This window comes from Delphinus delphis, chromosome 3, assembly GCF_949987515.2.
Source record: "Delphinus delphis chromosome 3, mDelDel1.2, whole genome shotgun sequence".
Classification (NCBI taxonomy): domain Eukaryota; kingdom Metazoa; phylum Chordata; class Mammalia; order Artiodactyla; family Delphinidae; genus Delphinus; species Delphinus delphis.
The window spans coordinates 143,593,431-143,611,186 of NC_082685.1; the positions used below are offsets into that span (position 1 = coordinate 143,593,431).

Sequence of the window (17,756 nt, forward strand, 5' to 3'; positions counted from 1 at the left end):
ACATTTTTTTCAGGTGTTAATAGCTGTTTTTATATCTTCCTTTTTGAAATGTCTGTTCATCTTTAGCCCCCTCCCCTTTTTTTTTTTTTTTGAGTTCTCTCTCTCAGATCCTACTCAGGTCCACACACTCAGCTCCAGAAACCTCTATCAAAGAGGAAGTCATGTCAGTCCACCTCTTTGCTTCCCCTTTGCCGTATAAAACAAAAACAAACCAACAAAACAAACAAAATAGCCCAGTTTTTAGTTAGGTTGTTTGTCTTTTTATTATAGTTTTGTAGAAGTTCTTTTTATGTTATGGATAGAGATCTTCCATGGATTGCCTGTTTTTTTCCTTACTAGTCTTTTGATGAACAGAAGCATTTATGTTTGATGAACCCTGGTTTATCAATTTTTTTGTTTATTACTTAAGAAATCTTTGCTATCTCCAGATCAGAAGGGTATTCGCCTATGCTTTCTTTTTCTATAGGTTTTATAGTTTTATATTTTACATTTAGGCCCATGATCCATCTTGAATTAAAGTTTGTGCATAGATGTTTTAGGGGATTATGATCTTTTTAAAAATATAAATATTTAGTTCTTTTGTCTTCAGAGCAGCTTGCTGGGATTGTGTGTGTGTGTGTGTGTGTGTGTGTGTGTGTGTGTGTGTGTGTGTTGGATTTATAGACCAGTTTTGGGAGAATAGAGATTGTAACAGTTTTGAGCTTTCAGAGCCATTAACATTGTACATCTTTTGATTTTGGTAATGCTTTGTAGAGTGTAGAGATCATGGACTTTTTTTTTTTTTTTGGCTAGATTTAATCTTAGGCATGTAAAGTTTTTTATATTTCAATTTCCATTAGTTTTTGCTATTAGATAGAAATACAACTGATTTTTATATATAAACCTTGAGTCCTGCAATTTTGATGAACTGACTTATTGTATTGTGACTTTTTGTAGCTTCCATGAGGGTTTTCTGTGTACACAATAGTGTCTCTGACAATATCAATTTTCTTCTTCCTTCCCGATTATTTAATTAATTCATTCATTTATTTACGAACTGGCTAGAGTTTCTACCATGTTGTTGAATAAAAATAGTAAGAACAGGCATTTCTGCTTTGTTCCTATCTTAGATGGAAAAAGTTCAATGTTTCACAATTAAGTATGATTATAGACCAAGATTTTAAAAAATATATGCCTTTTATCACATTGAAGAAATTACTTTCTATTGCTAGTTATGCTGAGAGTTTCTATCATAAAAGGGTATTGAGTTTTGTCAAGAAAACAAAGATTTTTTTCTGCATCTATTGAGATAATACGGTACTTCATTTTTACTCTATTACTGTGGTGAGTTATGATTCATTTTGTTGATGGTTTCCTTTGCTATGCAAAAGACTGTAAGTTTGATTAGGTTTATTTTTGTTTTTGTTACTTTTCTTTGGGTGTCAAATCCAAAAAAATCATCACCAAGACCTATGTCAAGGAGCTTACTGCCTATGTTTTCTTCTAGGAATTTTCTTGTTTCTGGTCATTGAGGTCTTTTTCTGCCTGTTTCAGAGTTGCACTAAAACCCCGCACCGAAGCCAGTCTTGTTTTGAGGATAGAAAATGCAAAGATGACTTCTGGGGTTTGCATGCCCCGTCCTTCCCAGGGTTAACATTACAAGGCGGCAGAATTACAAGATGGCCTCAACTTGTACCCAGGGAGACTGTGGAAAGATCCCTAGGCCTATTTTATGAGGCTCATTCAGGATTAGAGCCTCAGCTTTAGAGGTCCGGTCCTCCGGGTGAAGACTTGGACTTCAGAGTTAGGACTCTAGCACCTCTTCATGAATAAATTACCTCCTTTTAAAAGGCTATCAGTGCTATAATCCAGGAATGGTAGGTCAAGTTCCCTTGGGGATTTGCTTAGGGAGGTCTTGAGTTTGCTACACTAGCAGAGATTTTAAGCAGGTACCTGGGGAAGTGGAGCGTGGATACAGCAGTATGAAGTATTAGAGCGGTTAGGTGGAGTACCGTAAGTTTGGGGAAGGGTCCATAAAACTGAGATGGGTCCAAGTCACCTGGAGGTAGAGTTGTCATCCACGTGATTTATAAACGTCTCTACCATTCCTGGTTCAGAGTTATCTCCCAGGCAGGGAGGGCGGAGACTATGTGAACAGCACTGGATCAGCTGACTAACCCCTCCTTTCTGCTGCCAAGGTTAGGGAGGGTGAGGAGAGACTGTCTAATGGTTTCCTCACAGAGGGAGGAGGGGCCCAAGGGCGAGAGGGGACAAACAGAACGGAAGACAGACAGAACCACTCTCTTATTTCTCCCCAAGCCCTCAGCCAGCACCTTTCCTTCACTGCCTGCGCATCAGGTCCCCTGTGCGGGGGCGGGGCAGGGGTCTCGGCCCCGCAGCTTCTACAGGAGCAAGGATGGCGGGGCAGCAGGCGCTGCTTCTAGTCGGATTCCTACTGCCTGGCCTCCTCCTCTCAGAGGCTGCCAAAATCCTAACTCTGTCCCTGGTGGGTAAGTGTTTGGCCAAAGATCCAGAGACAGGCAAACGGCGCTTGGTGAGAGACTCGTGTGTTTTTCCGGTCTGGAGCAGGTTTGTTACCCTGACCGGCGGATGAAAAGGGGGCAGCCATTTGTGCGTGTAGGAACGGGGCCGGGGCCAGAAGTTTGAGATCCAGCCCAGTGCAGGAGGCCCCCGGCCGCCTCCTCCAGGGCGCGGGCTGGACGTTCAGAGGCTCACCCTAAACTTCTGGAGGGCGCACAGCAGTTGCCGGTAAAGACTGGGGCTAACTAGCGGTTTGCAGTTCTCGGAGGCCAAGGAAAGGTGCTCCTGGGGGCAGCAGTAATAATTTTCTGAGGGTGCCCAGGAGCCAAGGTGGAGCAGGGAAGATACTACAGTGACAATTAGGAGAGTGGAGTGTTTCACCCCGAGGAATATATCAGGATACAGGGATAATCTTAGGGTGGAGTTTCCCCAAGACTTTATTTTAACCCATAGTGGGCTCTCTTAGATCACTTTTACATCACTGAGAATCAGGGGATCTTAGAGTTGCAAGGAACCGTAAATCATCAAATTAAGTCCCCACTAGGTTTTCCTGAGCAGGAAATGAAAGGTCAGGGAAGTGAGGTGCTGATGGCAGGAGCATACGGGACCTCCCTAATGGAACATACCAAATATTTACTCAGGATTTCCCACCCCCAAGATCATCCTCTCCAAGTGGGGAGTTTTAAAAATCACTTTATCTCTATTTGAAAGCTTTTTTTCTTTTTCTTTTTCTTTTTCTTTTTTTTTTGGCCGCACTATACGGCATTCGGAACTTCCCCAACCAGGGGTGGAACCCATACCCCGCTGCAGTGGAAGGGCAGAGTCTTAACCACTAGACCACCAGGGAAGTCCTAAAATCTTTTTTTCCTGCTGACTGTTTGTAGTAATAATGCAAGAGAGCTTCCTCACCCCCTAAAAGTACACTGTTCCCCAGCCTCAGGCTCTGAGACGGAGCTGGTGCGGTTTGTGAGGGGCTGGACACCCAGAAGGCACTGGGGTCCCCAAGACCCTCCATGAATGGATGAATGTGTAGTTGCCCTTCATCCTGCCCTTTCTCCCGGGTCTTGGGATTAAAATGTGGGCCAGAGGTGTGGGGAATTTGTACTTTATAATTTCCTGTTACGTCAGGCTGTACAATTCTGTGTATAAAAAAATTAAGGGTTTCCCTGGTGGCGCAGTGGTTGAGAGTCCGCCTGCCGATTCAGGGGACACGGGTTCGCGCCCCAGTCCGGGAAGATCCCACATGCCGCGGAGCGGCTGGGCCCATGAGCCATGGCCACTGAGCCTGCGCGTCCGGAGCCTGTGCTCCGCAACGGGAGAGGCCACAACAGTGAGAGGCCCGCGTACAGCAAAAAAAAAAAAAAAAAAAAAAAAAAAAATTAAGAAGTAGCTGCACACTTTTTCTCCTGCACCACCCGGAGCAGCTTTGTTACCCTGGCGGGCGGACGAAGAGGGAGGAGCCATTTGTGCGGGTCGGTGGGGGGCAGGGTAGGTACTCCATCCCTCTAACCCCAGTCTCCAAACCCTTGCCATTTGCCATTAATTTCTCTCCTGATTTAGCTTTCTCTGCTGCTGAGACCCTTAGATTCAAACAAAGGGCCTGTGTTGGTGCGGGTTCGAAGAGGAGACCTTAGTGAGATGGAGCCCCTCTCCCAAGGATTGAGCCTGTTTTTCCTTAGGATCCCAGGATTGTCCTCAGATAGACGATGTCCCAGCCACTCATGCATATAGGATCCTGCAGGCCCATCCCATGGACCCCACAGTTATCCTGCAAGTCTATCCCCAAGTCTTAATGGATGTGAAACATTCAGGCCCCAACTGAGAAACTTCCTGCCAAATATATTTGAACTGAAAGCATTTTGGCTCCAACTGATAGCTCCACGTCCTTCTGCTGCAATGGTTGCTTCTTGGACTCTTATTCAAGCACCCATATTTCTGGTTCCTACTCTTGCATACTTTCCAAAGAGAAGGATCCCAGAAATAGCTCTGATTGCTTGTCCATTAGGACCCCTTCACACTCACATGCACGGCACCATGCCACAATTTCCACCAGTGCAGTTATTTCTTTAGGACATGGTGTCTCCATAAGTCCCCAGCTGAAATGCAGCATGTACCTTAGGATCAGGAACTCCTTAGGGCCTAAGTCCCAAGAAGCTTATCACACTGACATGGAGGCCAGAGTTCCAAGAGGAAATCTTTGATGGAGGTTTGCCACTTGTCAAGGAGCTGGGCCAGCAGGCTCTGGGTGAGTGGGCTAGGGCTTACTCAGAATGAGATGGAGAGACTGACTGATGACGCTCATTTCCTCTACTCCCTGGCAACTTTCTGCTTCCCTACCCCTCCTCTCCTGGATTTGTCAGCCCATCAATCTTAGAATCTCTACTCTCATCATTACAAAAATGAAGTTGTGCACTGTTCCTAGGTGGAAGCCATTTTCTACTGGTGAATCGGGTCTCTCAGATTCTTCAAGATCATGGTTGTAATGTCACCATGCTTCTCCAGAGAGGAAATTTATTGCCACCAGGTGTCTTCCCCACTAATTCTTGATTGGGTGTATTCCAGGCAAGGAACAGCAATAGCAATGCCTTTTGCATAGAGGGTCTTTTCAAAGAGTTTCTTCAAATGTAACTGGACTGAAAGAATGAAAAGGGTGAGTGTGTGCATGTGTGTGTTTGTGTGTGTGTCTATGTAAGGTGTAGGAAAACTTCCTGGCTCTTTCCACCAGGACTCCATGCTCTGTAGTTCTATGTTCTCCTCCTGTACCTGACTTCCAGTCCATCTCAAGCAACCCTCCACACATTATCACAGACCATTTTGGTAATGCTACTTTATAACTTGGCTTGAAAACCTGTTGAACAGGTGTGTTATCCATATCACTTTTTTCTATGGCATAGATGACTTCTCCTCTTATGGTATCTGAAATTTAAGGAAGTTTTCTCAGGAGGTCCCTTAGTTACGCAACTAAGATCAGAATCTACCATTGAGATGATCTTGTTTTCTTGAAAATTAGTGACTGCCCGTGAGTTTGTGCAACTGATGTAGGAAGTGCCTAAATCCAAAGAGTTTAGCTAGAATGAGCTCCTAAATCTTAGCAACTCCTCTCTATTGACAGAAAAGGAAACAGCAGCCCTAAGAACTTGAACAATTTACTCAGGGTCGCACGGCAGGTTAATAAGTGTGTTGGGTGGGTTTAGGACTTTAAGCTCTGGATTGCTCATTCTGAAGTGTTGCTCAGGCTTTGATTTAAGAAAAAAAATGCAGTATTAAGCGGACTCTTTGAAGAATAAAATTGTGAGAAATTATAAAACTTTGAAGGTGACTTCAGGCTTTGTAATTGTTCAGATTGTTTTAAAATAATTCTTTTTCTGTCGAAATTTCTTTCACGTTTTTTATCGTGAAAAAATATACATTACATGAAATTGACCACTGTAACCATTTTTGTATAGAGGTTAGTGACTTTAAGTACATTCACACGGTTGTGCAACTATCTCTGCCATCCACCTCCAGAACTTTTTTATCATTACAAACTAGAACTCTGTACCCATTAAAAATAACTGCTCATTACCCATTGCCCCAGCCCCTGGTAAACACTATTCTACATTACTTCTCTAGTAATTTGACTATTCTAGATACCTTATATAGGTGGAATCATACAATATTTGTCTTTTGTATCTTGCACATTTCACTTAGCGTAATATCTTTTAGGCTCATTCATGTTGGAGTATGTATCAGCATTTTCTTCCTTTTTAAGGCTGAATAACATTTTATTGAATGTATATACCATATTTTATTTGTCTGTTCATTTGTTGATGGACATTTCTATTGTTTCCACCTTTTGGATATGTTAGTAATGCTGCCATGAACATTGGTGTACAAATATCTGTTTGAGTCTCTACTTAAAACCATTCTAATCACCTTCTAGATTAAGTTCTATATGCTTCACTGAGCATCTTTTATATGCGTATCCTTTTGCACTTTCCTTGATAGCAGATCTGATGAAATAGCTGTAGTGTATTAAGATCTAATTTTTAAAATTGTAATTTAATCTAATGAAAATTTTAAATTAATTTAAATTAACATTCTAGATTAAAAACTACATTTGGCATGAACTTTGAGAAACTACTGAACTTCTACCCCTTTAACAAATGTATGTACATCAAAATCTATAAACAATTCAGGGAGTTTTTAGATCCATTCAGTCTTATTCTTAGGTTCCAGCTTTAAGTGTCTAGGGTTTCTTTCAATATTCCCTAATCATGGGCATTCCTGAGGCTTTGAAACAGCATATTCATTCTTTTTTTTTTTTTTTTTTGCGGTACGCGGGCCTCTCACTGTTGTGGCCTCTCCCGTTGCGGAGCACAGGCTCCGGATGCACAGGCTCAGCGGCCATGGCTCACGGGCCCCAGCCGCTCCGCGGCATGTGGGATCTTCCCGGACCGGGGCACGAACCGGTGTCCCCTGCATCGGCAGGTGGACCCTCAACCACTGCGCCACCAGGGAAGCCCCAGCATATTCATTCTTTACTTCATTAGAAGAGCTAGGCTAGGTGTCTGCAAATCAGGAAAATACATGATTAGGTTATTATTTCTGACCTGATGCTCATTTCAGTGTATGGAATATTTGAACCATATATTAACTATTAATTTGAACACACCCATCTTGCTTATTTATTAACAACTTTAGTGAAGAAATAACCTCAGTGGCACTGAAGAAACAAAGATCTCTAATAATCATAAGCTCCAATCATTATGTGGAATCACAATTGGGTTATTGATAGAGGCTGAAAGGATATTGAGGACATGATAGAAAAAGCCTAGATTGCCTTGAACACACTGTTAGTGGAAATGCACACGTTAAAACTCTGCAAATGAGGACTGCCTCCAAGGGCAATGGCTGCCCTTGCCCTGTTCAGATGCAGGGCTGTGTCTGAGCCGCTTCATTCCCCCGAAGTGCACATTCTCCTCGGCAATAGCAGCCTTCACTCTAGTGGGGACCGCACTGGAGCAGGAGCCTAGTGCAGGCCTGGTGTGCACTGGGCTGGTCCCAGGAAACCGGCCAGATCCGCAAGAGTTTCAATCTGCTTCCTCTGCTTTGTTCCTGGGAGTGAGCAGGCGTGAATACACACTCTTCATAAGCGAAGGCTTGGGTTCTTACAGCCCTCTGGTAAGTCCCACTGGTTTTCAAACCAGCTAAGGGGATTCATCGTCCCCGTGTGGGACCCCAGGGCATGATAACTTTTATGGAGAACAAAGAAGAACTCTGAGGATGAAGCAGTAAGCCCAGAGGTTAGAGCTTCAATCTCACAGGGCTGAGTTTCAAATCGCAGAGGATTGTTTCCAGTCCTTAATAAGGAATTTTGACATCCAGATGGGCCAACAATATTAGTTGGCCCATTTGGATGTCAGAATTTCTTATGACCAGTGACTGATGCTTTCCTTTCACTTCGTTGCATTTAGATTAATAAAATCAGTAACGAGTGTCTTATACCTGCCCCACTATTGTTTCTTGGAAGCAGAAAACTTGTTTCCTGATTTCATAGGTCCACAGATGGAGAGAAATTTTGCCTCTGGGTTGATCATACCCACACTCTCACCCATACTTGTTAGATTATTTGGATGTTATAATTTGGGACATTTGAGCCAATGATATTTAGATTAGATTTTGAACTATGAGTTGGTAGTGTAAAAGTTTGAGACCTTTTGGGATGTTGAGATGGGGTGAATGCATTTTGCATGTGGGATGTACATGAGTGTTTGAGGTGCAGAGAGCAGAACATAATAATAGGCAGATAATGCCCGCCCCCCACAAAGATATCCATGTTCTAATTGGAACCAGTGAATGTTCTACCTTACAAGGCAAAGGGACTTTGCAGATGTGATTGATATAAGGATCTTGAGATGGGGAGATTATCCTGGATTATCCAGGTGGAGTCAGTGTAATCACAAGAAATGAAAGAAGATAACAGGAGAATAACAGAAGGAATGTGATGGTGGAAGGAAAAGTCAGAGTGACGTGATTGCCAATTGGAAGGAGGCTATAAGCCAAGGAATGCAGGCAGACACTAAAAGCTGGAAGAGGCAAGGAAACGATTGTCCCCTTGAGCCTCCAGAAGGAATGCAGGCCAGCCCACATCTTGCTTTTACTCACATGAGACCCATTTTGGACTTCTGATATCCAGAACTGTAAGATAATAAGCTTGTTTTTTTTTTTTTTTTTTTTGCCACTAAGTTTACAGTAAATCTTTGCAGCAACAATAGGAAACCCATGCAGCCATCATAGGTGGTCAGGTCGCTCCAGGAGGCAGGAGAGCAGGTTGCTAAAGGCAATTTTGAGGAGCACTAATTACAGTACCTATTGTATTGTGATTTGGACAGATTCTAGATGTTTTGTTATTTGGGACCGTATCCAAAGGGCTGATTTTCAAGCAATGAGCATACATGGACTTAAGTAAAACATATAAATGAGAAATATGTTGTCTCCAGAATGCAAAAAGAACTAAAAGATGTTGGACCCGTTGAAATATTATGGTGTCAATAGTTGTTTCTTGACAATGTCAGTGATAGAAAAACCTTAGACTGACCAAATCTTCCCCAGGAATTTCACTTAGGTACTGGGTCTTGAGCTTTGTGTAGGGACAGTGGCACATCCCTTCATGTGAACTACTTTGAGAACGTTTCTGCCTTGAGTGAGTGTGTGAAATGAATCTCCTTGGAGGAGGATGTCCTTAATGTAATTAATACCTATGCTCCTGGGGAAAGTTGGATGTGGTTAACATTTTGCCAACAAAGATTGTGGCCAATGGTAGACCTGTTGAAATGTCCCATTGGCAACCAGTTAGAGGTATACTGTGCCTCTTCCAAGGTGAAGGCAAACTGCAGTTGAGAGCCTGGTAAAATAGGTACTGAACAGAACATATTAGCCAAATCTATGACTGCCAAGTATTTTTTAGTAGATCCTTGGATAGAGTCAGTCATTTCACTGAGGTTGGATATGGGAGCTGTAATGTGTGGGACCATGCAATGATCTGTTCCCAGTCGCTATGCACAATTTGGTTGGACGTCATGACTGATGTAGGCACAAATGCATTAAGAAGAGTATGGAAGGTTTATTACTCAAATAGTAAGGACTTTTTGAAAGAAAAGGACAGGTTCCCAAGCCCCTGAAAAATGGCTATCGAGAGTAGGGAGGGATGACTAGCTTGAAATTTTACTGTGGGCAGGGGGTTGGGATGTGGTGAGGGTTCCACCTCATGGGCCTGACTTGCATGGTTTGAAACTCCCACTTAGGGCCACGGGAGGGAGCATGCAGGTTTTCTTACCAGTTTGCCCAGGTAATGCACAGAAGAGGGAATGGGAGATAGGGCTTGAAGCCTGCTAGCGGTCAAACATCAGCATCAAACTCATGGGTAATCGAGGAGAAGCCAAGTTGGTACGTAGAGGTGCAGAAGATTACTATTTTAATTAAGCCATTCAGTACTTTCTACTGAATCGCAAACTATTTGGATATATCACTTTAAATAATGAAGTTGAATTTTTCTAAAGCAGAAAGAGCAGAGGCTCTGGAATCAACCTTGACAAATTATCTTAAACTAATTAACTTTATTTTTTCAGCAATAAAATGAGACAAGTAGCTATACATTCAATTAAGGCTTTAAACGGAAGTTTCCATAATTTAAACTAAAAAGCATTCCTGAATCACTGTAAGGTTCTCAAGAAATACTTTCATATACAAGATTGAATAAGAAAGCAACCAAATGGAACAAAAACAATTCAAAAGACACAATCGAATGTTGGTATCATCATTCTAATGTTAATCCATGTTGTGTGACACATTTAACATTTAACCCATTGGTGTTTCTTAGGTTTTACAGAGGAGGAGAAATCATACAAAGTTATTAACTGGCTTCTACCTGAAGACGATAACAAAGAATTTAAGAAGTCTCTTCATTTCTTTATGGAAGAAACTTTTGAGGGCAGGTAATTTTTAAAATTATTTGAACTAAAGCGTCACAGTTTTGGTAATATAAGTGAATGGGTGGATGCTTGGACTGAGGATGTGATAAAGGGATGGTTGGATGGATGGAGAGGGGGAGGGAGAGAGGGATGAATGATGATGATAGTTGGGTAAATAAGTTATTTCACACCAAATCCTCCATTCCAGCCATTGGACGCTTTCCCTTGCTCTGTCCTTTCTCTCTTCTACTATAAGCATGAAGGTATTCCTGTAGCAACTGGGAGGTAGTTCCTTCTGGGACTTCCTTGCAACACTTCACTTACAATCTTTGTCTATAATCTCCCCAACACAGAAGCATAGGTACCTCAACCTCTCACTGTTGGTAGGGAAATCAAAGACACCTTTCCATTTATTTTTTCCCTTTCTCCTCACATGTATTTATTAATGGAGAAGACTTTTAAACAATGATTTTGTAGAAGTTGAGCTTCTGGCCATGTAAAGTTCTTTTAAAATGCAATCAACCTCGTGCAAAATAAGACATGAAGCTGACTCCTTTTGCTTCATCTGGAATGGAAAGGAACACATAACTCCTTACTCATAGACATAGAAGTGAAAAGACAGAAATCCATGCCTATCTGGATTAATTACAGAGGACTAGTCCCCTCTTTTCTTCCTGAAAATCTATTTACTAATAACGGTACTGCTTAAATCTGTTTCCATAAAACCTCCTTTCCTCACTCAAACTGGAAGACCATAGTCCCTCTGGGATAGGTCTGACCTAACCTACTCATCTGATACTTAGTCTGTATCGTCTTGCGACGTTATTTATACATTTTAAGTATATGCTTTGTCTATTCTCCCCCAATTTCATATTTTTGAGGACAGATATAGGTAACCATGCATTCTTGATATTTTTCTATTTGTTAGCTTAACTTTAACTATGATTAGCAAATTATATTTTAGGAATTTTTACAGCATTACTGAAGTTATCCAAAAGTTTTAGTAACCATTCCTTTGTTATGTGAAATCTTTAAAACACAGCAGGGGATGATTTGAGACAATCACTTTCTTTGCGTGACTTGAAGTTAACCCTGAAGATCAGGCAGAGATATGTATATTGCTAATGACTTCTCAGCCTCTGTACAATCTCTACCTGGGGCACAATGGTGCAATGGTGGACAATTATAACTATGCCAGGGTACCGATTCTCTTGGTCCTCCATGCAGCCAGGAGGCCTCTGATGTCTCGAGCCCTTGCACTTATTACCTCTAGTATCTTAGAGTGCAGATGGATATCCTATTTCCCCATATGTTGTACAAACAGGAAACAGGGTCATAATCTATATAGGCAGTGATGGGAAAGCGTTGCAAGAAGATAGGTTCCTGGAATAATCCCATAAGCAATGTCTTAATTACATGTCAGAAAGCTTTGCCATTATCTTCTCTGTATACCTTAGCCTGCACTGAAGTGGAAAGGCTAATCATATGTTTCAGAACCAGGTTTCTTTTCCCTTTGTTTAACCTCTGGGCTAGCTAGATTTTGTTCTAATATGATCAAATAATCCCTTGGGTGAGGAAATCTGTCATATGTGAATATACAGTAATTTTTAAAAAATAGCCTGTATTGTCAGTGTTTATCAAGTGACTTGCACTGTTTTGCTAAGTAAACAAGAAAACCACTCATAAAAGTTCAGTATGTAAGTGAAGTTTAAGGAAAGTGTCGCAGAATTTATCAAGTAGAAAGAGATCTGTGAGGTCTGCTGTGGTCAAAGAAGCCTCCCAGAGCAGAAACCCCATTGAGGGCAGTTCATTTTCAGTTAACATAATGCATCTGTGCCCATGGATTTCAGGAATGGAGAGTTCAAAGATATATTTTCTAAGAACTGGCATAGAGAGTGCTGGGGATTTGGAGCAGTGAGGAAAGGGAGGGGGGACGAAGGGAACACTCTCAAGAGCAGAACATCTGCCCAGAGTGACTAAGGTACATATTTATGGACAGTGTAGGATAGGATGGCTGCTGTTGGGTGTGGTCTTACCTACCTGGAATATTTTCTTTGTATCCCAAGATTCTTTTTTTTTAATTGACGTGTAGTTGATGTACAGTGTTTGAGGTATTCAGCAAAGTGATTCAGTTCAGTTATACATATATATGTGTATATATATATATATATTCTTTTTCAGATTCTTTTCCATTATAGCTTATTACAAGATATTGAATATAGTTTCCTGTGCTATACAGTAGACCTCTGTTATCTATTTTATATATAGTAACATGTATCTGTTGATCCCAAATTTCCAATTTATCCCTTCCCCTGCTTTCCTCTTTGGTAACCATAAGTTTGTTTTCTATGTCTGTGAGTCTATTTCTGTTTTGTAAATAAGTTCATCTGTGTTATTTTTTAAGATTCCACATATAAGTGATATCATATGATATTTGTCTTTGTCTGACTTACTTCACTTAGTATGATAATCTCAAGGTCCATCCATGTTGCTGCAAATGACATTATTTCATTCTTTTTTATGGTGAAATAATAGTCCATTGTATACGTATAACACATCTTCTTTATCCATTCATCTGTCAGTGGACCAAGGTTCTTTTATGTATTGTGATATTAACACTTCCAATGAATATTTATCATTTATTTATTTTTCTTACAGAAGCACATTTGAACACGTTTTAGCTATTTTGGAGCAACTAGGGCTTCCGTGCAGTCATTTGCTAGGGAGAAATGATACTATGAATTCTTTAAAGAATGAGAACTTTCGGGCTTCCCTGGTGTCGCAGTGGTTGAGAGTCCACCTGCCGATGCAGGGGACACGGGTTCGTGCCCTGGTCTGTGAGGATCCCACATGCCGCGGAGGGGCTGCGCCCGTGAGCCATGGCCGCTGAGCCTGCGCATCCAGAGCCTGTGCTCCGCAACTGGAGAGGCCACAACAGTGAGAGGCCCACGTACCGCAAAAAAAAAAAAAAAAAAAAAAAAGAATGAGAACTTTGACTTGGTGATAGTGGAAATTTTTGACTACTGGCCTTTCTTGCTTGCTGAGACGCTTGGAAAGCCAGCCCCCTGTCTTATGTGCCAGTATTCTATTCCTTGTTAACGGACCACATGGACTAGTGGGGCTGAGTGAAGAATTCCCTGATGTTCTTTGATGTTCCTGATGTTTTTGGCCCTTCATTCTTTTCTATCCCAGGCCTGATGTCTGCAGCCATCAAAGTCACAGTGACCTACTGCTTTTGGTCTTGAACAAGGTCACCACAAAATAATCCTAAACCATCTGTGAGCTCTGAGAACGCACACCAGGGGGCACATTGCCACTGTATTCAGTGCTTTATGTGCACATGTTCACCCATGTTCCCTTACACACTCACATACACACAGACACACACACATATCTTCCTTAGCTACTAAGGTGTGAGCAACTCATACATTCACGATACTGATGCCAATGGACCTGAGTGCCAAGCTGAGCAGCCTCCTGGCCAGTTATTTGGCACACTGAGTCTCTGATACCAGAGAATTTTCTCACCCACAACAGGTTATCTCTGTGCCTAGTGCTGCTTCTTAGAGACCCCTCACTGCCATAGCCACTGACTGGATCAGAGGCTCATAACCAAGACTATGACAAAATAATCTGTAGAATTTTAAAAACATTCCTGTTTCCACATCTGCAAATGTATTTCTTTAAGTCTTGGACATGGGATATGATTCTCATTTCAAAGAAGAAACAAGGAGGTTCTTATGCACATCCCAGTTGGCCAACACAGGCTGAGATGAACTCTTCATTATCAACAATCACCTTAGTTACCTCTAAGTAAGCAAAGGCTAGCAAATACTGATGTGCAGAGTCCAGTCTTTGCTTTCAAGTGATTTCTCATATATTTAAAGAGAACAACACGTACAGTGTAAGTTTTATGAGTGCTACATGAGTTGTGATGTCAATGAATGTGTCAGGAATTCAGAGAAGAGGGATATTATTTGGTGGGTGAGAAAAGTTTGCTCAAGGAAAGGAAGAGACAGAGAGAGACAGAGATAGACATAGGGAAACACAAAGAGAAAACAGATGAGCGAAGCAAAGAGACATGAGGGGACAGAGAGAAGGAATGGAATGATGGAATGGATAGATGGAATGATGGATGGATGGATGGATGGATGGATGGATGGATGGATGGATGGATGGAGATATCTGCCTTGCTTATCACTATTCTCTACAGAATTCCCTGGGTTCTGGCTGAGTCTTCCCTGGGTTCTGGCTGAGTCAAGGAGTCTCTATACAAAGGCAAGGCTTGGAATCCTTGGGTGTGTAGCAAGCAAAGTCATCTTCACAATGGCTCCAACACACTTTAAGTCCCATTGGTATTTTCTTCTGCCTTTTCTGCTTTCCTTGTTCTGAAACTTTTCATCCTGAAATGTTCTGCTGCCTTTGTTATTTGCAACAGGGCACCCTCACGTCCACCTTTTTGTCACTCATGGTGGGATAAATAGTGTCATGGAGACCATCCAACATGGCCTGCCCATGGTGGAGATTCCCCTCTTTGGAGACCAGCCTGAAAACCTGCTCCGAGTAGATGCCAAAAATTTCGGTGTCTCCATCCAGTTAAAGCAGATCAAGGCTGAGACATTGGCTCTGAACATGAAGCAAGTCATAGAGGACAAGAGGTGTGCAGCTCTCTGGGCTTGTGGTTACTCACACTGAATGAAGATGTAAACCACAACGGGCACCATGTGGGTCTTTTTTGCAATAAAACTGAAATTTCCAGGACGTGAAATAATATGTGTGTGATGCTAACAGCTGACTTATTTCCTATGAGAGGATAACTAGAACAGTTTAGGTTAGATGCTGAGAATGATTTTATACCTTCTAGTTGTGAGGAACCCGAACTACTGACACAGGGTGTCTCTGAGAGGTCTTCTGAGGCAGGAGGTTGCCTTTCTGTTCCCAATATCCCACACTGCTCCCCACCTCAGCCGTTTTGACTGTGCTGCTCCCTAGAAAACACATTCCCTTCTCTTCACAGGGTTGGCTCCTTCATGACATCGAGGCCTCATCCCAATGCCACCTGCTCAGAGAGACCGTCTTTCTCTGATAGTCCCAAAGCCTTCTCTCCTATCCACCCCAATTATAGCATATTATTTTTTTCTTAGCACGTCACAGGATCTGTAATTGCCCATTTCTTTATGTTTTAATATATTGGCTGTCCCCCACACTAGAAAGTAGAGAGTAAGCTCACCCAGGACAACAGCGCATGTCTCCTGTTTTCTGCTATGTTTCCAGGGTTCAGCACAGGGCTTGCCACAAAGTAAGTTTGAATGGATTCCTGTTAAGTGAGTAAATACAAAGGGGCCCATTGACCTCTTAAGAAATTTTCCAACCAGCACAGTAATCTCATGTGAAGAGGAAAAATATATTTTCTTTCTTATAATGAAGAAGGACTAAAAAACTTAGAGCTTCAAGGGCACAAACCCGAATCGTATCTCAAGACTTAGCATTACTGCACACGTTGTGGCACATAGGAGACCCACAAGTAATTCTTGTTAGGTGACCGAATAATAACCACATTGCATGTGACTCCTAACCCCAGAAAAGTTGTTAAGCTCTGGGGGTCAGATAACCCAGAAACTTTATGCATATTTGGTATCTCATGTGTTTAAAATATTCATTTTCTGATGAATGGCTTCGTAACTTTCACTGGATTTTCAAAGACCTAAACCCCAAATGTGCAGGATCCACTGGCCCTGTGAAGGAGTCATCTGGGCTGGGATGGTCCACAGACATTGGACATCAGGGCTGGCTACATAATTCATGTGCCTTTATGTGAAATGTGGAGACCCTTGTCATAAAGTTTAAGGATTTCAAGAGGGTGACAGCAGAGAATTAAATCAAGCACAGGCCCATTTAAGGGTGGGGCCCTGTGCAAATATGCAGGCTCATAGCCCATGAAGCCAGTGCTGGTCAACATGATGCTTTGAAGGAGCAGGAAAACACAGATGTCTTCCTGGGCTACAGTCCCCAGAGTCACATTTGTTATCTAGCCCAGACACCAGCACAAAGTAGATGCTCAATAAATATAATGGTTTCCTGTAGTATATCTTAAGCCTCCTTGGGGTAGAGATTAGTCCTTACAGACTTAGTCACTTTTTTTATACTTTAGCACTTCCAGCACCAAGCATGAATCTTTGCATGCAAATATCAGTTTGAACTTTATTTTTAAAAATTTCTTACTTATTTATTTATTTTTGCTGTGTTGGGTCTTTGTTTCGGTGCGAGGGCTTTCTCTAGTTGTGGCAAGCAGGGGCCACTCTTCATCGCGGTGCACGGGCCTCTCACTATCGCGGCCTCTCTTGTTGTGGAGCACAGGCTCCAGACGCGCAGGCTCAGTAGTTGTGGCTCACGGGCCTAGTTGCTCCGCGGCATGTGGGATCCTTCCAGACCAGGGCTCGAACCTGTGTCCCCTGCATTAGCAGGCAGATTCTCAACCACTGCGCCACCAGGGAAGCCCAGTTTGGACTTTTTAAAGAGACATAACTAGACCATAGCAAGGCCAAGCCAACAACTTTTCCTTGAAAGGGAATCTTTTGTGCATAATTTGGAAAATGTGTGTGTGTGTGTGTGTGTGTGTGTGAGAGAGAGAGAGAGAGAGAGAGAGAGAGAGAGATGCAAGGTCTCTAAGACTTCTGAGACCACTTGAGTAACACCTCCATCTGTCTCTGCCAATAGGCAGAAATCTGCCATGGTCGACACCAGCATCATGAAGCGCTCCCACCCCCTGACCCCCAGCCAGCGGCTGGTGGGCTGGATCAACCACATCTTGCAGACAGGGGGTGCGGCTCACCTCAAGCCCCACACCTTCCAGCAGCCGTGGTGGCATGAGCAGTACGTGCTGGACCTCTTCTCGTTCCTGCTGGCGGTCACCCTGGACACCGCGTGGCTGTGTGGGCAGCTGCTGGGCCTGGTGGCCAGGTGCTGCGTGGGACCAGGAAGCTAAAAAGGCCTGAGGCCAAGTGGAGCCTTGGAAGGTGGTGTGTTTGGGCAGAGTCAGCATTTCTTGGCACCTCCCACCAGTTTTGTCAACCCTCATTCTCCACATCCTATCCACTTGCTATTTTGCTACAAATTCCTGCTCACTGGCTTCTTCCTATTGTTGACTTAAAAAAATATATGCACAACGTGAGAGTTGCGAGTTAAGTTTTATTTGGGGCAAAATGAGGACTGTATCCTGGGAGACAGCATTTCAGATAACTCTGAGAAACTGCTCCGAGGCGGCGAGGGGAGGTGCCAGGATAT

The 17,756-nt window shown here is 42.7% G+C and overlaps 1 protein-coding gene across 1 annotated transcript; it reads left to right on the forward strand.

Annotated features, from left to right (window-relative positions):
- The first annotated feature begins 2,395 nt into the window (after positions 1 to 2,395).
- Positions 2,396 to 17,457, forward strand: LOC132422479 (UDP-glucuronosyltransferase 3A1). The gene is given in 8 exon segments (XM_060007194.1): positions 2,396 to 2,489; positions 4,943 to 5,044; positions 10,382 to 10,496; positions 13,131 to 13,248; positions 13,461 to 13,530; positions 13,533 to 13,640; positions 14,911 to 15,130; positions 17,190 to 17,457. Coding segments are annotated over 8 exon segments (1,095 nt in total).
- The last annotated feature ends 299 nt before the right edge of the window (positions 17,458 to 17,756 follow it).